This window comes from Trachurus japonicus, chromosome 15 (assembly GCF_045865225.1).
Source record: "Trachurus japonicus isolate A0001 chromosome 15, Traja_1.0".
NCBI lineage: Eukaryota > Metazoa > Chordata > Actinopteri > Carangiformes > Carangidae > Trachurus > Trachurus japonicus.
Window position 1 is genome coordinate 23152287 of NC_140921.1, and position 25557 is coordinate 23177843.

Sequence of the window (25557 nt, forward strand, 5' to 3'; positions counted from 1 at the left end):
TGGGTGGGCGGGTCTTGGCTGTCAGTGGAACATTCCAGAGGAGAAGTCACCCCATTAATCCCTTGAGTTTAGGCCCGACAGCACCCCCCCACCCCACACACACACACCCCACCACCAACTCTTTACCTCCCTCCTTCACAGTATACCCCTCATTGCCTTACTCGCTCTCTCTCCTTCTCCCACCCATCAGTTGCTAACCCTTTCTAGCGGCTCTCTCCCTCTCAGCCCTGGTCAGGCTCAAATGGGATACTGCTTTGTCAAAGGTAGACACTGTGAGAATGAGATTAAAGGACGAGTACCCCCCACATGCGCACCTACCCTCCAGCTCCCAGGCCCAGAGGTTTTAATCCCCCCAAATATTCAAGAATGAAAGCAAATATTGTTATGTCCAGATCTACAGGCCTGTGGCTCTGTGCACAAAGGTTACATAGTTTTAACAATATACAGATTTGTGGTCTGCCCATTATTATGCACTGTGACTGTAACACTGTTAATTTAAAAATCTACACATCTATTGTGTGACAGCATCTGTGTGTAATTAGTGGGTGTTTGTAGGTGTGAAGGTCGCGCACACATGCACAACTCTGTCTCTTGTCTACTGGAAATTTCACTCCTCTAATTGCCCATATCACTCTCTCAGTATCACAGCTTTTTTTCCCTCCCCCTCTGTCTATTAACTGTGATTCAAACAAGAGTCTCTTTATCACCCCGGGAAATTCTGATGTCAGGCCAGATCCTCAACTTGGCAGTTGCCCCATTCAGCTGGAACGCATAAATGAGAAAAGCTGCTCGATTCACCCGACAAACGAAGAAGAAGAAGAAGAAGAAGAAGAAGAAGAAGAAGAAGACATTCCCCTCAGTTTCCCCCAGACACTACATAGTCTCTCTCTCAGGCAGAACATTTTATCTTGCTCAGTTGGCTGTCTGGCAAGAACCACTCATGTTGTTTTTGTCCATCTCAGCTGAGGAAGGCTAATGCGGCTGTGCAACAGTCTAGACAACAAAAGCAGATGCTAAGTATCTGATGCAGTGAGGAGGAAAATATCAGCTGCATGGCTTATACAGATGGCTGCTATCATCAGAAAATACACTACTTCATGTTTCATTTGGCCAATTCGGCCGCCAAGTTCAGCTGTGTTTGCTTTGAAATAATAATACTTACCTTTTGGGGACTGTGCTTACTGACTTTACTTGCAGGGAATAAAATGAGAAGATCCCTCATCCCTTTGGGGTAGTGCCAGTGGCTCATGGCATATAGACTGGAAATAGGTGGAACAGCTCTCCTGGCTCTGTCTGAAGTTTACAAAAGCACCCCAGCAGCACCTTTAGAGCTCACTAAATAAATCTTTATATCCCATTTGTTTAATCCATATATAATCCAAAGTGTAAAATTATTTAAAAGTTTTTTTTGCAGGTGTGTGTTGGCTGCAAAGCTAAGAAATTCCACAATATTGTTTCTTTGTTTTTTTATTGATAAAATAATTGAGATATAAGAAAAACTTTTCTCTGTTAAGGCTGCAGCCAACAAGCTGTAGCGTAATATTTATTGCTCAGATAGTAGAGTGGTATCAGTCTCCCTATTTATCTTGGTAAGAAAGCAAATATGCATATTTCCCAAAGTGCACAACTAGTGCTTATCCGCAACAAATAAAATCCTTTTAAGGGGGATAAAGTTTTAGAGAGGGTTGTGTGAGAGAGCTGCCAGTCCCATACAAAAACACTTAACACACTTGTTTTTCTTTAGCACCCATTAAAAAGTCACACCTCTTCTAGCAATTAATTTTCGTGAGCGTAATGACTGGCGGTGTCCTGCGGCGCTGGCTGGACCGCTGGGGTGTTTGGGCCACACCAGGGGAAGCAGTAAGAGAGCAGGAGAGAGTCCCAGGGTGCAGGCCGTCCTCACTCTGTTTACCCATGGACCAGAGCCCCTCCAAGGGCCAGGGGGAAGCCGCAGCGGGGCCAGAGGCTATTAAAACCATGATGGCTTTTGACAGTAATTTCTTCATGAGTCCACAGCCGCAGGCCCTGCCAGTGGTGAGATCGGGTGCCTCCTCTTGCCCATTAAAGCACACAAACTGCCCACAAATCCCGCTCAATGGTATCTCTGTGCTCAGGGAGTGTGTTTGTGCATGTGTGAGTGAGAGAAGTGAGGAAGCAGGACTCAGGAGAAGGAGAGGTGGGGGAAGGCCTTGCCAATCGTGAGAAGGTCCTGGTAACTGAGCCAAAAGGTTTGGATGCTTTTCTTCAGCTACTCCATCAGTTCAGGCAAGAGTCCAAGCCATCAGGGCAACATATTCGCAGAACCATGCCTTGACATTGGGCCAAATCGTAAAAGGTGTTTACGTGCATCTCAGCCCTTGGGAGCTGAAATCACACATGACAAGGCTTTAGCATTGTGTTGGTTGGGGATTGGGGCTTTGGTAGCAGCTGAAGAGTTGGCTAGAGGTTTAGGTGAAGGTTGATGAGTTTGCTGGATGAGGAGAGTGGCAGCAGTAAGGTGTAGCTTTTGCGCTGCTACACCTGTAACCAGCACAGCCACATTAACAGATTACATGGCTGTTTGGGAAAAGCAAATGTTGTTCTGGGCATGGTGTTAACATCACCTTCAGGGGGATTTAGGCCAGGAACATGGGTGGAAATTAGGGATGTTGCAAAAAGATGGAGCCAAATTGTGAGTTTATAATTAGAAGACTGTGTTTAAACAAGCAAATAAGGAACAGCAAATAATTTGAGATGCATATAAAGGGATAGTTAGCAGTGCAGCCATGAGCTGGGCTATTCTGGGGGATATTAATGTATATGCCGGCTTCTTTATGGGACTTGTTGCTTCAGATTTAGCTTTTCTGTTGCTGTGGATGGAGAAAGTGCTTAAGGAGGCCATAGGTTATCCATCTCTAATCCACCATCTTAGAGCAGACAGTCATAATCTCTCCTCTCTGTTCCCCTGGGGTGTTAAAACCAGACCATTGGGCTGGATTATATCACAGAAAGGAGACCGATGTGTTAATCATAAATTAGAGGCTAAGCCTGAGTGAGCAGGTCAGTCTGAGGTCAGTCGCTCAGCCCTATAAGGGACTTTGTGTGTGAAAAGCCATGGCTTAGCACTTGGTAGCCCCAACATAATCAGACAGGAACAATGTACAGTACTGTGATGTGTCAAGGCTGCCCTGTGCTGCATGTTGTTAAGAAAGAATCTATTCAAACCTCATTGACTGTTCAAGTGTACATTAACTGTACACACGTAAGCATACCTTATACAAACACACATGTTCACACACTGGCTCATATGACGCCCTGTTAATGGGCAGTCATACGACACACAGCCGAGATTGGTCCATTTGTCTGTCTTCAGTTGACATGGGAAAACTGTGACAAGAACAGAAACAGGTACCATCCGTTTCTTTTCTCTTTTTTTTCCAATTCTAAAATGCCTCGGGGGAAATGGCATGCTGTCTGAAAATGGGATGATACAGGACCTTCGCTATGTATGACTAATACTTGGCTCCTTAAGACTGTGTCAACAAGGTGTTTTTATTAAAGACGCAGCGAGAAAACACAAAACGGCAAAGACATTACAACATTTATATAATGACAAGGAAAATACAGAAGAATAATTGGATCAGAGAAAAACAAATTCACCGACGTAATGACCTGTCTTTGACGCACTGAGACTCAAAATTTATAAAAGAGTTCTTTATTTCTAATAAACATGAATACATGTGAACATGTAGGACGTTTTTATGATGTACTTTTAAAACATTCTTTCAAACTGCTGTACAAAGAAAGAGATGCTATAGGTCAGTATGTGAGAGATGGGATGGTCTAAAATAGTTTAGCTGTGTAGCAAATATCCTGTTAAACATTAGGTATATGAGAGAAAAAAAGCACAATAGGGGAAGGAGCACAACATGTAACATCAAACATTAAAACTTGTACAACTCAAAGTATACTTTTTAGACACACAAAGGACACATACATTGTATGTGTTAAATAATTTTTGTTTGTCAGGACATAAAAAGCTAACTACATCATTCACAGATTCAGCAGTCTGTTTAAATACCTTATTTCTACAAAGTGAATTTACATTTTTTTAAAGTACAAAGTGCAAATACTATGGTTTCCATTATTGCCGATTGGTGAGGGCAGATTCTCCACACGGGAGGGGAAATCTCAGCTGCTGGCTTAGCCTTGCTTCTTTGAAGGATTCTGAGGAGAGAATCAAAGTGAGGTCAGTTTGTCTGCATTTAGTTTGACAAGCTTTTAGTTCGTCCTCCTGACTCAGTCAGCTAAAACAATTCTTCAATTAGATTAGTATGGGGAGAGTACTTTACTTACTAGTTTACTAGAAGGTAGGCCTTCTCCTGGTTTGGCTCCTGTGACACAAAAAAGTCATAGAAAGCTCAACAACCATAATATGAGGAACACTGCAAGTACATTCAAGCATCAAATCATTGACTTCAAGTACCATTAACCTTTAAATAAACACAGTCCCCATTGGTCCTTGATTTCCAGGAGACAAAAGAAGGCTTTTACTGTAATGTCATGCTACCAAACGTCATGTCAATTTAGCTGTAGCTGCCATTAGGCATTAGATTGTGTTATTGAGTTGTTCAGCTCACCCTCTTCTTTGGTCACCCCGAGGCAGCCCATCAGCTCCTGCAGAGAAAGCGCTTTGTCGTTGCTGATGTCGCAGTACTCTACAAACTTCTTTACACACTTCTTGGGCTTGGACTTCTTGCGCAGGAAGCGTTTGAAAGGCTTGATCTCCTTCTTTCCGATGTCCCCGCTGGAGTTTTTGTCCAGCTGACTGAAATACCAGTGGACCACCCTCTCCTCCAGGGTGTGGCTGGGGTCAGGCTCAGCCATCCTAAACCACAGATGTCACTTCAAGTCAATAAATGCTGCTACATAACTTCAATCCAACAGCCACATGACACTGGAGTTCAGTCAGTTGACATCGTTACAGTAAAAAATCATCTGAAGCAAATGACTGAACCCGCTGATATACATCAATAATGGTGAGATGAACAGGTGTCACACCTTCCGGCGGATGCTGGATCTGTGACGGCGTGCACCATGTCTGTCGACAGCGCGTCGAGAACACTTGTCAGGAACTCTGTTTTCTTTGCCCCGGGACAACCTGGAAAATAAACCACAGATACCTGAATGAGTGCGTGTGTGTGTGTGTGTGAGCATGCATCATACAGATCACATGGTATTAAGTGTACACATGTGTCAGAAAACACAGACAAATGATCCTCCGGTGCACAGCATTACAACACGTGTTGGGATGTGGAATGCTGCCGTCATAGGTGGCCTAATAAATGTTTGGGGAGGGACGTCATGTAACAGGCGGCGTAGGCCTAACATGAGCAGCACATAAAGACAGCGGAGGAGAAAATAAACCCAAACAAGACACTCACAGTTGTCTTTAACTCCCTCTCATAAAGTGTCAGACCTCCCCTCATCTGGAGGAGGAAGAGGGTACCTGCCAATCATCTCAGAGGCCCCTGAGTGCTTTTGACAGCTTGAGGCCCAGATGATGTTACTGACTGTTGTATGTATAGACAAGAGGCTCCATTCAGCACCTGAGACTCACCTGAGACATCAAGGGTCCCAAATACAGTCCTGACAGACACTGTTACTGAGGATTTACTCTGAGGGATGTCTGCTTTAAAGGTATGCATTCAGAGGTCGACAGACACAACAGCTGATATCCAGCGTGAGGTTGGATCACTGTTTGAAATGTCAGCCACAGAGGAGACTGATATAATTATCCCATAAACCTAAGAAAAGGGTTAGATCTACCATTAGCGACCAAACTAAAATCAACATCATTACACGCTGTATGACGGGAAAAAATTAAAACACGGGACGACTGGAGTGGAATGACCCTAATGATAGTAATTGTCTGTTTGACCGTAGAGTTTTAAGAGCGAGGCCAAGGTTGTTCTGGAAGAGCTGAAGGCTATGGAGGCCTGAGAGATTCCTGGATTCCTCTCCCGGCTGTCCCCTGCTTTCTCACAGTGCGCCTTACCTCTGCTATTCTGCCTGTGGAGAAGGAGAAATTCTCCGCAGTTTGCTGCTCTTTTTTATGGCCCAGGCCTGCGGGGCCAGATTCTCTTGTGTTGGAGATAATAGCATGCTTTGCCTCACTCTAACAGGTGGCGACCAGCATCAGTGTAAACACCCAACACCCAGCCTCCACTCCACCTTTCCCAAGCAGCACGGGGTGCTAGCAACCTGCACCGCTGAGCTCAGGCCTTAAACATTCACAGTCTCCTTTACACGCTGAACAGACTTGCACTTAAGTTTTAGTATAGGCCCTCCCTGGCCCTGGCCCAGTAAAATATCTGACCCACCTGTGAATGGCCAAAGTGGTGCCTTGCTGAGCTTCTTGTGGTAAATTAGTCTAGACAGTCCCACAATTGCACCCTCAGAAGGCAAAGTGTTTTTATCTGGCCTGTGACTGAGGAGAGATTTGTGGGATGGCAGTTGGACTTGTTTGAGGCTTAGTGTTTTTCATGGAGAGCACACGTCCTCTCCGTAATGCTGGAGGAATCTGAACATGTCTGCAGTTCATTCAGATGGGAAGCCATCAGGTAAAGCTGCAGTCCTTTCCTCTTGGCAGCAAACGTTTTTTCTTGTGGGGGCGGGACAGATCAGCTTCTGTCTGTCTGGACACTGTTTTGCTGTGGGGCAGGACACAAATGTTCCTGCTGTCATTCAAAGGAAATTGAGTCTGGCCATTTTCCGTTCGGTTCAAGGCTGAAGCAGTAAACGTCTGCTGCCTTACTTCATAATGATTATAATTATGTAATGTCCATGTTTGACAGATGCAGGATGGAATTGACTGGAGAAAGCCTCAAATGATTACATTTCTCTTGTTGGAAATCTAACATCTACACCGCTATTCATACGCCTCCATATCTCTGCTGCCTTAAGAAACTTGGCCAGTATCTGCATGTTTGCATGTGCATGTGCCCGTGTGTTACTGTCAATAAAAAGCAGTGTTATTCTATGGAGCCACATGGGGCAGAGGCCTGTCAGCACTCACAGCTGCAGTTCCCAATGCCTGCCCCGATGCTATCCCATGATCTCGCTCTGGGGAGAAAGCTAGCCAAACACTGCGCGTTCCTCTCCTGCTGCTTTCAGGGCAAGTCGCTCCTTTCTTGCATCTTGCCCCATAAACATCTCAACACCAGCGCTTCAACAGCAAATAGGCTGCAGCGATGTGAAGGCAACGTTTATAATTATCCCTGGTTCATACAGTAACTGAGTTTACAGCCACTGATGCAACTGCTCATAAAGAAAACAAGATGCAGTGTTTTTTTTTTCTGCATCTCAGCATATTTTATAATGGGAGACCTGGCTGATACGATGTAGGTTTTCTTTGACAGGTTTAGAGTGTCTGTGTACTTGTGTGAGCGTCTGTTTTGTGGTGACTGCATGGCTGAATGGGTATATTGTCTTCTGTCCTGCCATAAAGGTGTTTGGTCGGGCCCGAGCTCTTTCTCATGGGACATTTTCCACACCATTGCCACCGAACACTATCTGCTGACAGACACTGTAATTTGTCCTGCTCAACATATTAGCAATAATATACACTACCAGTGCCACTGGAAGGCAAAGACGAATAACATTTATTGCTCTAAGGAGCATTGATCTGTGACTGACCGTCCCGTTTTTCCAGTTTTATTCTTACTATACTGGAGTCCTCGATGCAGAGACAGAGTGCTGCTCTGCTGCTGAAGGCCGCACCTGCGAGCAGAGCGCACAGCTCGGGCCTGGCAAACTGTTACATAAACAGTTTTGGAGGGGACGGGAACAGTGGTGGCTCTGTTCATATACTGCTGGATTATTAACATGTTTACCAAACCACCAAAAAACTGCAATTTCGCCAGGAGCCGTTCAGCTTTAAACTGAGATTTGGTTGTATGCAGCACATGAAAGCTATTAACTCTGCTTTGCACTAGTTTTATAACAAGTCACGAAATGACTGTTACAATTAAATATAATGATATTTAAAATGATGATATTGTAGTATTTACAAATGTAATGAAAATGGACTGATTGCTCACCACCCACAGCATTATTAAACCGTGCCTGAGGAAAACTGTGATAAATAACATTAACACATTTTCATTTTCACATAAAAAACAGATACCAAAGTAAAACTATTCAAAATTTTTTCATCATCATTGTTTGTGATGCCATTAGCTGAGTGGAGTGCCTGTGATCCTGTATCTCAGCATTTAGCTGAGTAGATGGAATGATGGCCATAAAAAAGCAATGCCTATGAAGGAGCAGGAAAAATAAAGAATACTGTAACACCTAATCAAAGAAACAATAAAAATAATTGTACTTTATTTTATTGCTCTTGCTTTTATTGACAATCTCTAAGACTTTACACAAACAGGATTCAAGTCAGCATGTCTGGCTCTGAGCCATGAAAGTCATCTCAAAGATGAAGTCAACACAGACTTACTTTATAAACCACCAGACTGATATATCCATAACATCATATCCATAACCATCACATATTATTTGTGCCTCTAAATACTGTTTTTTAATCTGATACTGTGGGTAGGGTTTGATTAGCTTTATGGTCAGGATCAGAGAAGGATTGTGGTTTTGGTTGGAAGAAATACTTGGTTAAAGTCAGAGACTGATGGTAATCACAGTCAACAGAAACCAACACTGACTGAAAACTGGATGTTTGGTTGACCCATCCAAAATAATGTTTTGGGGAATTTGCTGAAATGATCAGCTCAACTGTCTATCTGTGTCTATCTAGTGTGAATTCCACCGTCATATCTAAACTTTATAATGTAAAGTGTCAGATGGCACAGTCTCACCTGTAGCTGATCCCACCACATGACCACCACTCTTAAACAACCCTCCCGCCCTCAATTTACTTATCTACTCTCTTGTCAGTCTTTCTGTCACTACCTGTCTCTGGCATCCTATTATCCATTATCTCTATCTCTCCTCCCTGCTGTTTCTCCTCCGTGCTATCATCCCAGTATCCTCCATCTCCTGTGTCAGTTGAAGATTAATCCTCCCCCCTGATCCATCTCTGTCTCCTTGCTTATTGACCAGTGAGAGGCAGTATCTGGCAATCCTCAACTCTTTATCAAACATTTCTTTGACCAACAGAGACGCACACACACATCCTTGGAAATGCAGTAGCAGTTGGAGGCCAACTGCTGAGGAACTTCACGATGTGGTCTGAACAGAACAGAATCTCAATAAACTGAGTCCAGTCTTTTGAGACCTACCTTGGAGATGTCTGCTTCTATAATGGTCCTTAGGTTTAGTTGGGTGGGCCCTGGCGTTGCCATCACACTTTGGCTGTTCATACCTGTATGAACGAGAAACCACCACGTGAGAAAATGGCATTTAATATAAAGAGAAATGGTGGAAGGGACTGTTTATAATAGTAAAACTATCCTCGTTGTAGAACCAGAGTGAAATCCCATGTTTTTCAGTTACCCATGTACAGCTAAATCTCAGGGATTCAAATAATTGTTTTGTGGCAAACCAGAGGCTGTGAAACACATCCAAAAAACGGGGAGGGATTTGGGACTGGTATGAGGACAGAATGGGGGAGGGACGGTGAGAAAGATAGAGGGAGCGAGGCAGATAGGCAGACAGAGAGCCTGTGACACAAGGAAGCTTTCACAGCCTCCCTTGGAGAGCTGGTGGAGCCCTGATTGCTGCTGTGCAACAGGGCCAAAAGCTGGCCTGGGACAAGGGGAGAGAAGGGGGACAATCCATGCTTCCATATGTGTGCTAATGTGGTGTCTGGCACTCTGCCTGGAACCTTGTTAATCGGATACCCAGCCTCGCTACACAACAAGAGCACACCAGTGCCCCACTCTGCCAGGCTGACTGACCTCTGACCTGCTACTTACCAGACCTCTGAGTCATTCTGTCTGCATGCTTAGGTCAGATTTGCTGGCATTTTCTGAGTCTCACATACAGAAACTGAGCATTATTCTAGGACATTTTGGTGCAGAAGATATTTGCCAACAAAAGACATGAAACTGGGTCATCCAGTTGGACAGTCTCTCTATCAGTTGGCCATTCTGCATTGTTAGGATGGCTAATGATCACTTACCTGCTTTGTGTGAATGTCCATACAATAAATTCCAAGACTCGTTGTAAATTAGGGTGAAAACACCGTAGAAAAGCCCTAAAATAGCTATAACGTGCTTGAGAAAGATTAACTCTTTCCCACCTGGTGGAGGTCCCAGGAATGGGCCGTCCAGTGTCCACCAGCACACACCAGCAGTAGCCGGTGGAGGGGTGGCACTGGACCGGCTTGTACAGTCCTCCTTGGGCACAGTCTGGTACGAATACAGCATCGTTCTTGTGCTGCCTCGCCTCTTCCTGGGCAGACTGCTGCTCCTGGTCACATGATGAGGCTGTAGAGAAGGGTCACACACACACACACACACACACACACACACACACACACACACACACACACACACACACGCACACACACCACATGTAAACAAAGCATTTCCTTAGGTGATGTAGGGTGTGCGACTTGGCAAATACATAATACACACAAATCAACTTTATGTGAAGAACAAGGCCTGTTCTAAGTTTAAATTTGGAGTAAGTCTGGCTAAAGCATTCTGGATTTATGTAATGTTGTTATATATTTGCATTTCAGCTGCTTTTTCAATACCCTCTAACCATCACTGCAAAATCCCAGAGGTGAAGGAGGACTATGGGGAGGAGGATGAGTGCTTGGAGACAGTGTGTGTAGACTGCTATATCAGCCCCCCGTGGCACTGTTTACGGACATTAACGGGGCTAATGACTATGTACAGCTCCCTATGCCCCAAGTTAAGTAAATATTTGGACACTCCACTGCCCTCTGTGGATGTGTGTGACAGAGAGAGAAACAGACAAGACAAAAGCAGTGCAGTGGTCAGTTGTGCCTTTGCCTTCACACACCTACATTCAATGACACACAGCTAATGTAATGGGATCTACAGAATGTGTTTACACATTCAAAATTCCCAAGGAAAAGAGCTTCAAGAGCTTCATGAGAAATACAGGGTTTTGCAGAGCCTCAGCAGGATCTAATCAGAGTTTTTTTTTTAAGTACAGCAGCTTCCGTCTCTGCAGTGCAGCTCTCCAACAGAGATTTTAGTATTAAACTCAGGGATGGTAGTAGAGCTCTTCTGGCTATGAGGGCTTTCATCACCGATCTCTCCCCCTCTTCACTGCTCGCCTCAAGGCTCGGAAGCTACTGCAGGATTATGGATATCCCTTTTCTTTGTTTATTTTCATTAGAGATCTTTACCCACACAAAAGAGACCAAATGAAATGCCTCCCCGCTTTCTCAACCGGCTCTCTTCGCTCCAGTTCCTCCGTATGCGCTCTCTTTGTTGAGGTGGCTGTTTTTCACCCCAATACCCCAAAGAGCACATGGTAATCAAAACCATCAATGCTGCATTTCTCAGGCTTTTTTTTATTGGTTGTAAATTATGATAATGGGATTCACACACACACATGCACATGTGCACACAGTGTTCTCATCTCTAAACTGGCCTCAAAATTTATGCAGAAAGCAAAATATTTCCCCCAAAGTGCAAACGTACATTTGTGAAACATGAGGGCAGGATGGGCTAACAAACAGAATAGGAGATTCTGCATTTGTGCCATGTGCTGATAATTACAGATATGCTGCAACGAGAAGAACCACAGAGAAGCAGACCCTCAAAGCCTGACGCACTCCGACACTAAGATGTATTGGTTTCACAACCCACCATCTGTCCTTAGAAGACGGAGCAGCCTCAAACCATGATTGCTCACACAAGTAGGAAAAACACAGAGCATGCTTTCAGTTGAGGTTTGCAAACACCCGATCACAGCCATTAAAGAAAAAGTGTTCTTTGAAACTCACATGGTGCTTTGGTTCTATTGTTCTGCCGGCTGCGAACCTGCTCCGTCCACAGGGTGGGGTACTGGGAAATAATGTCTGAAAAAAATCACCAAGACAGCTTTATTAGCTCCCAATTGAAAACACACTTGTTTATTATCTGAGCCAAACCTGGTGGTTCCAAAACTCACAGACTGTAAAATGCAGATCAAGGTTATCGTCTCTCAGTGGATGTGGCCAGTAAATAGCATATGACAGCTGTGACCAGAAATACGGCAGCAAAAAACAGGGGTTGGTAAATTATGACTAAGTTTCTTTTTGCGTTATCAAATAATTGCACTGACATGAAATCATAAAACTTTGATAATTTAAAGGGTGATAAAAAATGCTCAAATACAACTTTACAAATAGGACTGTTTCATTTTAATGGTCGTGGATTATATTTATTGCAATGGAAACGTTGGAAGTTATTTTCTCACCACAACAAAGACACACTACAACCACTGCATTCACTTACAGCACGGATGTATTAAAAGCAAAGCATACTTTTGTTGTTTCCAAGGTTTATACTAATGCATATCACATAATTGGTTGTGACCTTGACACGATAGCAGCTGCTTTACATGGGGTTTGGTTATCTGTACACATTATATTTCAAGGACACATTTTAAATGATACATTTTCATGTGTCAAGTAACCAGTGAGTAGAGCTGCCAGATAAACATGGTGGAGTAAAACCTACAATCTTTGCCTCAAAAGTGTAGTATAATACAAGTATTGGTTTAAATAAGCATAAAGGAGAATCAGTCTACCACAAATGAATATTGAAGTACAGTACTTAAGTAAAAGTGCTTGCTCAAATCAACATTCAGACACTACTCGCTAGTTTACTAGATTTGGTATAACCAGTAGTTTATGTTGTCTAGCTAGCTAATGTCAGATGGATATTGCTGTAAAATTGACACGACAGAGTAAATTTGCTTACATGACTACTCTGTTACACTAAGTTAAAGCACATGTTAATGTTCAGTAATTGTCACCTGTGGCCACTGTGGTGCTATTCAAAAAAATACCACAGTCCCACTTGAATATAAAATGAGCACAAACATAACTCAAGCCAATAGGTTCCTTTCCATTTATCACCAAATCTTGTGAATCTTAAAAAAAATCTGTTATAACTGTTTTTCTACCACATTTTTCTCAGTGACCTTTTTGAAGAACGAGGCTGTAGCTGTCTCATGTGAGGCTCCTTTTGCCCTTTTAAGGCCGTTTTCATGCTTTGCTTTTGAGTCAGTCGGTGGTAGTCTCAGTAAACACAGACGCAGCATCAACCATCTTACTCACAGTGTGATGGATAAAAGCTCACCTTCTTCATCTGTGGTGGGCTGTGGGTCCACTGGTAGGCCAGTCTCATCTGCATTTAGAATGGAGAATATTTGCAAGGAGACTACAATTACGAGAGTAAGCTAGATTAGAGAATACTTAACTATATGAGATTTGCACGTTGCCCGGCCAGTAATGAGAGAGGCAGAAGTAGAGTTGAGGAGAATTAGATGTGAGTGTGTGTGTGTTTGTGTGTTGAAAGGTGAAAGAGGGAAAAAGTGGGAAAACCAGAAGTATAGTGGTCATATATTCCCATGGCTTCACTTCATGCAACAAAGGAGGTTATGCTATAAAGGACAGATTGAGGTCAGTTATAATGAATGAGAAGAGGATGAGGACCAGTTGTCCCTGATGTTCTTCTCCATCCCTCCGTTGCCTGCATTTGAGTTCTGAGAGCTGTGTGAAGGTGGGAGAGACACAAGGGGTGAAGGATGCAGTAGCCAAGTCTGAAACTAACCAATTAAGAGCGGGAAAGTCAACTCAGTGTTTGTTTGGTCTGTTTGTTTGTATGATTTGTGGTAGGAGGGGAGACAGGGATTGAGGTTTCCAGCCGCTTAGGGTGAAACCACGGCCGTAGGTGTGGTTAACCTCAGCGTGGGACACTCATTCTGCTCAAAGTAGAGCTCTGTTAATGCATGAGTCAGGGCATCTCCAATGGGTGGCTCCACAAACAGAGATTAATCTTAAAAGTTATTTTCTTTAGCAACAGATTCTCCATTGCAGAATCCGGATTTTACATTTAATGCAAGTTTGTTACGCCAGCCATTCATCTTCTCAAGCACGCTTGGTGGATAAAAATACATACAGTCGGTGTGACTGACAAAGGCAGACATGTTATTACTCTCACTTAACGGATGGAAATGCCATTTCAAAAAGTGTATTTATGATTTGGATTTACGATAAACCACTAATGACCTATCTTAACTTTGCAGCCTTTTACATGACTGTAACACCTCTTTTAGCATCTGCCAGGAAACCCCCGCGCTATTTGTGGTCATACAGCAGTAGTTTTATGGCTGTTTGTCAGTCGTCAGCTGCGTATGATTTCAGCATGTGAATGAATTTGTAAAGTCAAGCACCAGAATTGGGTTTATGGTAAAGCATCTGACATTTTTTAACTTTACCAATTCTGATAATAAAAGTGCAGCCAGCATTGCTTGCTGTAGAACGCTTGGGCACTGATGGGCTTCTCCTGAATCAAAATATTGATGCAATCACTGCTATTTTCAGTGCTGGCACACCACAAATCTACAGTTTATTCTGCTTTTCACCACCCTGTTTATCCAACCAGTTCAGATTGAACCACAACCCCCTCCCCTTCACCTCTTTTCCACCCTCATTCCCTCTCCCACCATCTCAAATTTTTGCATTCCCACTTGATCTATGTGTAATGAGTTGGCTGGGCTCAGACAGACACTATACCCAAGATTGTTTACAGAGAGAGAAGTGCAGAAGTAAATGTCACATTGACAAGAATGACCAATGTGACAAACACAAATGAATGTATACGCACTTTCTGTCTCGCACACACATGCACACATATGCGCACATACACAATCACATAAGGAATCGATCTGAATCAACCCAAATTACACTTGTTTCTTTCTGAGCCTTCAAATTACATCAGTTAAACAAATAGTGTCTCAAAAGATGAGAGCAAGATACACAGAGTCTGGAGCAGAGCCAGAGGGGAACTTAGTGGTTCTATATCTGGAAGAGGGTAGATGTTGATGATGTTGATGAGAAACAGGTTGAAATTAGGTTCAAGAGGATTAAGTGTGAACTCCCTTGTGTCTCATGATACTGTTGCTGAAAAAGAATAAAGATGAAGGGACAAAGTTGGAGAAGAGCTTCTAATAAGTTAGTGTTGTTCCGTTCAGGCTGCTTCCAGGTGGTTTAGCTGCCTGGTAAAGACAACAGGCAGTTATAGGTGCTGTAGCTGCTGGCAGTGTGCATTAAAGCTCACCGCAGCCTCTCTCCTTAGACTTGTTACTCAGTCAGAGACTTCTTTTATATCAGCCTTCAGGCTGCTTGCACTCTTGAATTGTGAAAATATTAGAGAGGCAAGCCTTAACAGGCGACCCGCCCTGCACATCTCTGACACAGATGCAGGCAAACAGATAGAGATACAAATGAATACATACAGTATACACATGTACATGCATGCTTAGATAGGTACATACATGCACATGGACAAACATAAAAGCACACATGCACAATATGCCTCTGAGAATGAACTTTTCTTGAATTTATGTCTCACCTGATTTACCTGGCTCTCTTGTAGTAGGTCTCTCTTGTTTTGATCCTGAAAAGCAACAGGTTCAAATTAGAAATGCACAACCACTTTTTCATGTGTGTCAAAAGACAAAGCATTACAAATCTGTGGCCATATTTTGAAGCAGAGGATGTCAAAGCCAACAAAATGAGTGAATTCTTTCTTGCATGTTTTCCATTAATTTGAAATGGCTCCAATCACTTTCACACTGCATATCAATGAAGTTGTCTTTTGTGAAATCTTCAGAGTTAATAAACAGAGCTATAATTAAAGTACAGCTGGCAGTTAAAACCACCGCAGCTGCTCCTGGAAAGTTCTCATTCTTGAGACAGCAGCAACTTACAAGGCAGCCCCACGAAGACGCACAGGGACGACATGTGGTATTGGTTATTTGATTGTTTGGCAGACGCCATCCTCCAAGAACACTTACATTCCTCACAGTTTAATTTTGTTGCTCAACTCAGCAGCAAGGATTTTCTACTAGGCTTATTTACAGTGCAGCCCCATGCCCTTGAGCAATGCTCAGTCCTCTGGTGGCCGTCAAACTCTGTGGCCATCGGTCCAGTCACTGACCATTTTCCCACAGGGCTAAAGATTGCACCCCCCACAAACATGGAATGTCAAGCTTTGCTGTGCTGAATTCAATTCATCATCATTGCTTCATATAATTACAGAAACCACAAATCAGTCATCTTAAATGTGTGCTTATAACAAAATGAAATGCCTATACTTGTGCACTGAACTGAAAACGCAGTATGCGTCAGTGTATACATTATTCAGAGTTTCCCATTGTGAACCAGATTCTGTCTTTTTCCTACCTTGGCATCGTGGTTTCTTATTGGCCACTGCGGAGCCACTGATGGGTCGGCCATTGGGTGTGACACACCAGCAGTATCCAGTGTAGCTGTGGCACTGAACCTGAAATTAAAACAGTATGTAAACACAAAGTTGGTAATATCTAGATACAGGGCAGCATCTATTGTGAATGAAATGAGTTAAAAACTAATTGACAATAAAACCCATTCAGGAGAAAAGAGCAATTCTTGCAAAATATAAAATGAAGTTACTTTTCCTACTGTTTCTACTAGTGCCATGCCTCCTATTCAAGACAATCATGTAATGGCGTGTTTTTTGTTACCTCGCTATATGTGCCATCAGGGTTGCATACAGGCACAAAGACCTGCGGGAAGAGCTTCTTGGCCTGCTGCTCTGTGTATTTCTTCTCTGCTACACATCTGGATGTATCTGAGGAGGACCACAAATCACCGGAATCACTACACATCACAGAGACCCATGATTCAACCCACAGCTCAACTATTTTCTTATGCTGCACAACTATGAAACCAACATACTTAAAAAGTCAGAAGATGATGTTGAATCTCACAGATGATGAAGAACGAAAGAAAAATGCAGGGAGAGGGGAGAGATGCAGGGGAAACAATTCAAGACATTTCGGAAGCGGCGGATACTCGTGTGGCTGGGAAAAGAAACCAACACCCCCGGTCTTATTAGGAGCAAGTCAGGCAAGCCTGCACAGTGCCTGGTGGTAAAGACATTACTGAGTGAGGCAGCTCATGCTGCTCCTGTAGAACATTCCAGTCACCCAAGAAAAGGGCTGATGCACAGGGAAAACCTGACCCTTCCTTAATGTCTCTGGGTCTGTCTCACTCTCCTAAACCTCGACCGTCTCCTCAGCTCAGGCCGGACTGTCCTCTAAGTATTTGTTGATGTACGTAGCTGAGGGTCAGCGGTGTTTCACCTACGTATGTGCACCTCGTGTCTTTTCACATCCCTCTGTCAGAGCCGTGGCTCATCCTGTCATTCCCCAGCTGCTTCACCACACCTGGCCAACGGCACCAGCTGTGCAAACTCTCAGGAAATGTTGGGCAGCAATGGGTTTAATGGTAACGTGGTGTGACACGTTAGCATTAGCTGCCACGCAGTGCCCATGTGTCTGGCAGGTTCAAATCACATTAAAACAATGACTCATACTAATTTTAAAAACGTTCACCAGTTTGGTCAGGAGGCTGCATGTCCCTGCCATGTCTCTCTGTAGATGGACCATTAGACACGCAGGGGAATGTGCACTGGTTTCTTTCAGACTGGGGTGTGTTTAATGTGTGCGTGTGTGTCACTGTCACTGGGGAGGAGAGACGCTGGATGTTACGGATGGGGGATAACAGGGAGTTGAGGAGCTCTAAAGTTAGCTCCAGTGGAAAAACCCAAAACCATCGTCCTTCTCCAGGGGGCTCCGACCAAAAACTTGACTGGAAAAAATGACAGGACACTTGAATCATCTGAGTGCAGTGATAGAAAACAAATGTGGTGCCAGTCTCGCCATCCTTAAACACAATCCCATCTCTGTGCTTTTAGGCAAGATCAGCCCTCTGGTTTATTTCGGGTGCTGACACGGCGGCTGTTGTTGTGTCTTCCACCCCGGCCGTCCAGCAGCAGAGGGGGGTCCCAACCCTTATACACCCAATGTTATTGACGCATACAATACGACTTTCATGGACTCTCGTCCCTTTCAGCTTCCTAGCTGGAATCCTCTATTCTGTGTCTCGGCGCTGTCCACCACATCCAGATGTCCGCTTAGAGACGTTGCCATAGAGACACAGCACGGGCATAAAATCGCGGAATGCTTTTCCATCATATGAGACTTCTTTCTGAGCAAACCCTTTTGCTCACGCTCGCTGCGTTAGTGATCTAATATTGTAATATGTAAGAATGGGGCTTTGTGCCCAGTCTGTAGAGCAATGAACTAGTGGTATAGAGTTGGTGAGAAGGGTGGGGGTGAGAGGGTTCAGGACTTCAGCATTTGGGTGTATGGGTTCTTCCTTCCAATGCTGACTAACAATGAGCGAGTCTGTGAGCTGCCTGACCTCACTGGCTCTCCTTCCCCTTTTGCTTTTCATCTCTGGTCCTCCATTGGACACATATGTCCAGCTTTACATCTAGTATGATGAAAGTGAGACCATTAATTCTTGTCAAAGTATGTCATGGATATGCCCTCGCCTCTGCATAATGATTTAATCTCAAATCAGTGGGGCAGTTCATGGTCCAATGACATATGCATCAAATCTGTAAAAAGACAAAAATAATTTCAAGTGAAAATAAATAAAGTAGAGTATTTTGATCTCCTTCACTGGTACAAATGATTTTTGCAGCAGCAAATCCACCCACCCATCCACTCTCAGTGTGTCAACCCGGCTCACCCTCCCAGCACTCAAAGAATTAATTATGCTGAAATGAATTTAACCCACAGGTTTCTACTGTGACCTTCTCTGCACATTTGAGAGCGCCAGGCGGCGCTGAAGCGTGACTCATGACCTGACCTTTGCATGGTCCTCGGATGACCTCCAGCTGGGGGTCGCGGCACTTGGCTCGGAGGAACTCGCAGCGAGATGTGAAAGTCCTGCCGTCTGAGGCGCAAAGGGGTTTGCGAGGAGCTCCGGTGCATTCCATGTTGCACTCCTTATCCTGGTCCACCCGCAGGAACTGCATAGGTGAGAAAGTAGGAGATAAGCAGAGAAAAAAGATTTGTTAAATGAGCCATTTCTGGGAGTCAGTCACTGCTGCAACAAAACATCTTAATCCCCGCAACAGGTGTGATTCTGGGCGGATACAGACTAAGGACTGGAGCTTGTGTTTTCTAAAGACAGGCTGCTAGGCCAAACATACGGCAGGGTCCATTGCCAGCACCACACAAATGGTTAATTCTGCTTTAAATCTTTCATAAACGAGGACTACATGCTTACACAGATACAGTATAAAGCAGTGATAAACAGTACAACACAAACACAAAGATGAGGCAGTGTCACTACAAGCCTGTCAGGGTGCAGCCATGATTCGTCTTTGTCTAAAGGGCTCGAGAAGACTTGACTGATGCTTCATCTTTTGTCCATGCCAACACCTGGACAGGTATTCACCTGGAATCTCTCCTGAGGATGTTTTACTCAGCCATGAAAAGAGAAACAAGGACGGAGACTCCTGGCTGAACGCATCACATCACCTGTGTCAATGCCACCATTGTATCTTCCACCGTGGTATGAAACCTCCTCGCCAGGCCACACAATGAGGCGGTGGCGGTGGTGTGTGTGTGGGTGGGGGGGTGGCAACAAGCTGTGACTGCTACAATGAATGAAAAACCAGTGAATGATAGAGTGGCTGAATAAACTGGATGTCAGGCAGCTTTGTTCTGCTACAGTGTGAGTATTGGGTTTACGTACAGTTTGCATGATTCATTCATTTGGCTCAGTGGAATAATGGGCAGAATGGAAAAAAACAAACTCTATACCCATGCCAGTGCAGGTGCTGTTTTCAGTCATATCCATAAATGTGTGCTCTTTTTGTCTTCACACTGCAACATTGCAATTTTTCATTTAGTTTACTTTCAGTGGATGCAAAATCAGTCTGAATGGCCTTTCTGTCAACTGTTGACAGCAGACACAGACAGACAGAAACTTGCTCTCCTTCCATCATGCAAATCAAAGCCCTCAGTTAAGGGTAAACCATAAAAATATGCTATGAGTTATCAAAAGAAGGGGGCATGGCGGGATGGAAGAAGAAAAGAGCTATCCAGGAGGGCGGGATGATCAGCAATAAAAAAATTTGTTGTGTCTGACATCCAACAAATGAAGTGAGAGATGAGGTTTGGTGGCAGCCCTCTGCATTCAGACGAGCAGGGCTTCAGGGCTACATGCACCTGGAAGAGGGTTGGCAGGGAAGGCAGTGTCGCCCTGGGCTACAGAGGGGGGGTACAGCCCCCTCTGTCAACCCTGCTCATAAATCTTCCCAAGGGGATCAGAGAGGAGAGGCTCGTTCAAACACATCGGAAGAGGAGCCGTGAGGGAGGGAAAATTAGTCTTTTAGATTGAAATTTTTCAAAAACAAGAGCTTTCTTCCCTGGCTTTTGAAATAATAATAACACAAAGTATCTAATAACACAGAATAGCCTGACACTGCACACGCTGAGCTGGCTGCTGGCTCCATAAGTACAGTCCGTGTCCAAGTTTCAACTCTAATCCTTCATCTTTCTAGACAGAGTTATATCTCTTTGTCTTAGTGGAAACAACAAATTATGAGATCCCAAGAGGTTCCAAGATTAATTTATTTTGAAAGTAGTCTGTCGTTGTTGGTTTTCCTTGTGAAATGCTGGATTTTACTTTATTTTCATTGAGCATTGTCTTTATTCAATAGCAGTGGTGAGATGACAGGAGTTATGGGATGATGGAGGTGGCACGCAACTAAAGTGAATTGGATGTGGATGTGAGGATGTGAACTGGCCACCTTGGAGGCAAACACCTGTTCCACATCTACATTAGAGCCATAATGTGTAATGACACAAATAGACGTTAGCTCACTATAATTGTCTGAAAATAATTTGATACAATTAGGAGGATTTTCGATTTTAAATTAGCTCATTTCTATTGTAACTTAATGTGAAGACTAATCATTCGTGAGAATGTGGACATATTGACAGGACAGCCTCTGGTTCCATTTCTACTGCCACTACTGCCTTTCTATATTACTCCAACTGACTCTACCATGTCCTTGCCCCTCCTTGTCTGTGTCTTTGAGTTTCTTGGATTGTTTGCATCGTTGCAGCTAACTGTCAGTCTCTAACCCCCTCCTTTTCTCCCACATCAGTTGGGACATCCCTCTGCTGTTGTGACCTCCTCTCACCCTCTGCTCTGTCTCTCACAGCTCACCCCTTCACATAAAGTCCAGCCGGCGTGACAGGCTGGTCTGAGGATGGTTTTTACTGAAGACCGCAACTTTCTAAAGCCAGAAATGGCTCTGATAGTGACTAAGTGTGTCCAGCTATACTTGGTGGTGGACCGCCAACATCGCCACAGCCCACGCTGGCCACCCCAATGCTCACACTAGACCAGCATTATCAGCATCAGTCCTTGCCAGCCAGCAGACTGACAACTCAAACAGAGTCATTCTGCGGCCCAGCATCCTCCGAAATGTCCACTGTACAGCACACAGCAGAGCGCCAAGCGCCTGCTAGTTTATGATAAAGCTCCAAGAACGCAGCATGGAAAAACACAGTTAGCCATGAAATCAGCCACCCATGAAATCAACCACCCAGATTTACTATCAGACATCCAAATGTTTATCTCACAGTGAAAACTGGCCACACTGCAGCAGGGGAACAAATAAGATGTGAGAGGAAGAAGTGTCAGAGACCATGGTGTCTTGAGGACCTCTTCCTGCTACGTACTCCTATTGCAGTGTGTTTGGCCTGTGGTGATGGATGGGCGGCTGGGGTAGAGCCCTTACACTCCCACTGATGTCTCATTCCAGCCTCTCAGAGCTAGCACCATCGTCAGGCACAGCAACACAAGTGGAGAGTGATGGATGGCCTTCACGTCAGCTACGCGCAGCACAAGCTTCCACCCTTATTTATCATAAAAGGAGACTCAAACAAGACAGAACAGATATTGTGACTCAAGTCCATCTATTGCTCAAATCCTTTTTTTGTCTACGTCCAGCTGGCTCTCACTTTCTGTTTTTCTTTCTCTATACTTTGCTGTCTTTGCTTTCTCAATATCTTTCTTTCTTTCCGTGATCTCTTTTGGAAGATGCTTTTTGTATCTGCTCAAATAATACAAGAGGTTGGCAAAGGGACAAGAGACAGACGAAAGAGGGCGAGACGGGTGGAGGGTAAGGACTTTTTTTTTTTCCGAGACCAACCAGCATACAAATCAAATCCTATTACCTCCCCCTGGCTCTGCGGCATTGTGGGATTGAATTGCGTACGGAGGAGGCGAGCCTCCAGCAGAGCACACATTGTAGGCTGATAAGGGCCCTCTGGGCTGGGAGGCCCCCGCTTCCAGCGCCCCGAGAGGCCCCTCACACCACGGCTCCGCAGGGTCAATGGGGGCCCCAGCTGAGAGCCGTGGCAAATGTGTTAAATGGCCTTGGCGGGAGTTTCCTGCGTGGATGCTAGGATGCAATGGGGATCATTAGTTTCCAGCATGGTGGAAAGGGAAGAAAGTGACAGGCTTTAACCAGACTACTAACTCAATCAAAGGTAAAGCCATTTAATTGCTGTGAAATATGTTGAAAGAAAGAGGTGGTGTGAAAGGCCGCGATGGTCATGTGACAATAGAGAAGTCTCTTTGGGCAGGTGCACAACTTTATGAAAGCATAGGGGTCAATGGAGCCCATATGTTAAACTATAATTGCTTTGTATAGGTTTGAAAAAGAGGCAGACAATTTTCTATGTGCCCTCATCTTTTCACACACTATTTCATACTTCCATAACACATGGAAAAATCTGCCTTGTCGTGAATAACCTGGGCAAATATCCCCTATATTTAACTGCCTGTTTGACCTCAAATATGCACAAAATATGAAATGGAGACATTTCTTGAAACCAGCAATAGCCTTTCCTGTGCCATTCAAACAATAAGCCATTAATCACTCATAAGGTCCTGTACAAGTACAGACCAGTGCACCATGTGCTATTCCAATAAGGTCTCTAACGAACCACAGTGGTGAGGTATGCCATGCACAGTTACTACTGAAACAATGCAACAGAATAAGAGTCATATCCAGACCATGGTGACTGCTGTGTCATACTCAAACACACGGCAAACACAGCTCTATTTGTTTCACATTTAAATCATTTGCAGGGTAAATATTACCACCCATAACACTCCGATAAAGAGACAAATCATCTGTTCTCATATGTGTAAATGTGTGTATCACGGTGAAAATTAAGGGGGAGCATCTGCTCAGTGCAATGCTTCCTCCCACATTCCACAACTCCATAGTGCCGTCAGGGAGAAAGGATCTCCGACCCTTCACCTGCAGGTTAACAACTCATGGCCATTTGTTTGGATATTAAGGCATCTTCAGCCGGGTCCATAAATAACAGTGCTGGAGGAGGCGGCTGTCACTTCAACCTCTAAATCAAGGGGGGAAGTCTCTGACAGTGCACATTCCGCTCTCTATTATTCCTCCCTCAGCACTGTACCTGCACTTGATCGTGGCCATGGAGTTACCCTAATCTGGCACATCTTCTCTTGACATTTTGAAGTAGAATTGAACATGATGCTATAGCTGTAAACAATGCCATGTGCTCTGGGGCAGCAGGTCTTCTGACACTGGTACCTCAGCATCTAAAGAGCCACTGGTAAGAGCAAAGTGGTACAGAGAGGAAACACCGGCGCAGAAGCTGGCAGGCAGGTGATGGCACTAACAGCAACCACAGCAATCAACCCCTCACAAGCCGTCTCAGATACACTGTGCAGAGACCCTGAACACCAGGCAATGGAGTTCATTCAAGTTTTACAATGCAAACCAATCTTGAGTTGTAAATTCCATCTTGAATTTCTGCCATATATGGAATATATTCAAACTGTGAAACCTTATCAGCATGCAACATCATTCTGGTGAGATTTATTCAAGGATTCCATGTACTTAATGTGTTCATTCATTTGATGTTATGCATGAATGGTTATTAGAGGAAAAGCAAATAAAAAGGAGACAGATGAAGAACGAGTAACCCTAAGCTTATGAACAAACATAGTCAATTGGCTTGTTTGAGGAGAGTATTCTTGTAAAAAAAACAAAACAAAACAAAAAAACTGTCTGTGTGTTTTACTTTCAGAATATTGTGAGATGTATTAAGGGAAACATTTGGGATTTCCTACCGTGAGAGCGGAGAACTTCTGAGCGCGTCCAGCGCACAGCAGACAGAGGAAGACCAGAAGCGGACAGACGCGCATCCTGACGCAGCGTGGCAATAAACTCTCCAAATTACGCACGGTCCAAAATTCAGTCTGTGCTGGCTGGATTCAACCAAAGCGCAAATTTTGTCTCTGGAAGAATTCGGAAATATTTAAAAATCCAAAAGTATTCCTTGCGAAAAATTGTCAGTGGTGGAGCGGAGGGTTGCTGGTTTATTTCACTTAGTCTCCTTGGTTTCGTCTGCCAAGCCGTTTGTGTAGACACTCTCCTTACTTCTGGCAGTGAGATAACCCCCCCCGTGTCCCTGACCTTTCCCCCTCCCTCGGTGTCTCTTCTCCCTCTCTCTGCAATTCGACTTCTTTTCTCCACACCCCCTCCCTCCACACTTGATTTTGTGGACTAGATCCCTTATCGGATGCAGGCAGTCCCCCAGCCGGTGGGTAGGTAGGTGTATTTTAGAGGGACTCCGTCTGCTGCTGGTAGCTGAGGCAAACACGTCAGGTATTCTTCTCTTTTCCCTCTCCCTCCAAACCACAACAGAATCCCTTCTTTCAGAGGACCCTCTGTTGATGTCCGACTGGTGAAGAGGATTGGATGAGGAAGACTCCTGTCTGAGAGGAAACGTAACCTAGGCTACTCTATGCTCATATTATAATACCACAGGACACCACCTACATGCACACGCACCGACACACGCACGCGAACTTCAAGGCACAATTTGGTTTTCTCAGTCTCTTTGTCTAAAGACCAAAGTCCAGTCAACACATCACACAGAGAGGATGCAGCCTATAAACTCTCAAAGTAAAATAATTTAACAATTTGCCCTGTAGACTGATTGAGTAGCCTCTGATTGAGTCATTTCAAATGATTGTGATCAATACGAAAGCTGGGATGGAGAGACATGGCCAATTCACACACATTCATCTCTTTACGCTAAACTTTGACAAGTCTGTGGCCATCTGAACCTTTCTCATCGATGCAGATCCTGTGACTTTAACGCCACCTAAAGGTAGATACTAGTAGTTACAATTTTAGGGCTACACCATCTCGTCATCACTATGGACTGTAAAAAGAATCACCCACATTAAAAGTAAGTAGGCTAAGTGTAAAAGTGTTTTATAACAATAGTTCATATCACTGAATCATCATAAACCACTGTCCCCTTTGTAGGCTACTCAAAACATCTGTATTCAAAGACAGAAAGATTTATGTGGGGCGTTTTCCACAGGTGAAACTAATAGATTATTGAGACCCTTTTGAGGGTAGACATGTTGACTACCAAAATAAT

At 44.1% G+C, this 25557-nt stretch overlaps 1 protein-coding gene across 4 annotated transcripts; it reads right to left on the reverse strand.

The window, feature by feature from the left end:
- Positions 1-3512: 3512 nt before the first annotated feature.
- Positions 3513-24945, reverse strand: smoc2 (SPARC related modular calcium binding 2). Of its 4 annotated transcripts, none has more exons than XM_085800583.1 (13): positions 24233-24945; positions 18899-19061; positions 16702-16808; positions 16382-16481; positions 15549-15593; positions 13272-13319; positions 11930-12004; positions 10244-10430; positions 9282-9364; positions 5041-5140; positions 4620-4867; positions 4336-4373; positions 3513-4206 (listed from the first exon to the last, which is right to left on the reverse strand). In XM_085800583.1, exons 1-13 carry the CDS (start codon positions 24305-24307, stop codon positions 4183-4185), a joined length of 1293 nt encoding a protein of 430 aa, XP_085656709.1. In that variant the 5' UTR covers positions 24308-24945; the 3' UTR covers positions 3513-4182. The 4 variants fall into 4 exon arrangements, with proteins under 4 accessions (XP_085656709.1, XP_085656711.1, XP_085656708.1 ...); XM_085800585.1 differs by having other exon boundaries at positions 15558-15593; positions 24233-24787; XM_085800582.1 differs by having other exon boundaries at positions 13272-13352; positions 15558-15593; positions 24233-24787.
- Between the last annotated feature and the right edge of the window lie 612 nt (positions 24946-25557).

Bases quoted from the DNA above. Each gene is read 5' to 3' on its own strand.
- smoc2 (XM_085800581.1), bottom strand. From the start codon at position 24,307: ATGCGCGTCTGTCCGCTTCTGGTCTTCCTCTGTCTGCTGTGCGCTGGA. The intron at 10,431-11,929 runs GTGAGTTTCAAA...CCTTCTCTACAG, and splicing joins CAATAGAACCAAAGCACCAT to CCTCATCATGTGACCAGGAG. The intron at 9,365-10,243 runs GTGGGAAAGAGT...TCGTTCATACAG, and splicing joins ATTCCTGGGACCTCCACCAG to GTATGAACAGCCAAAGTGTG.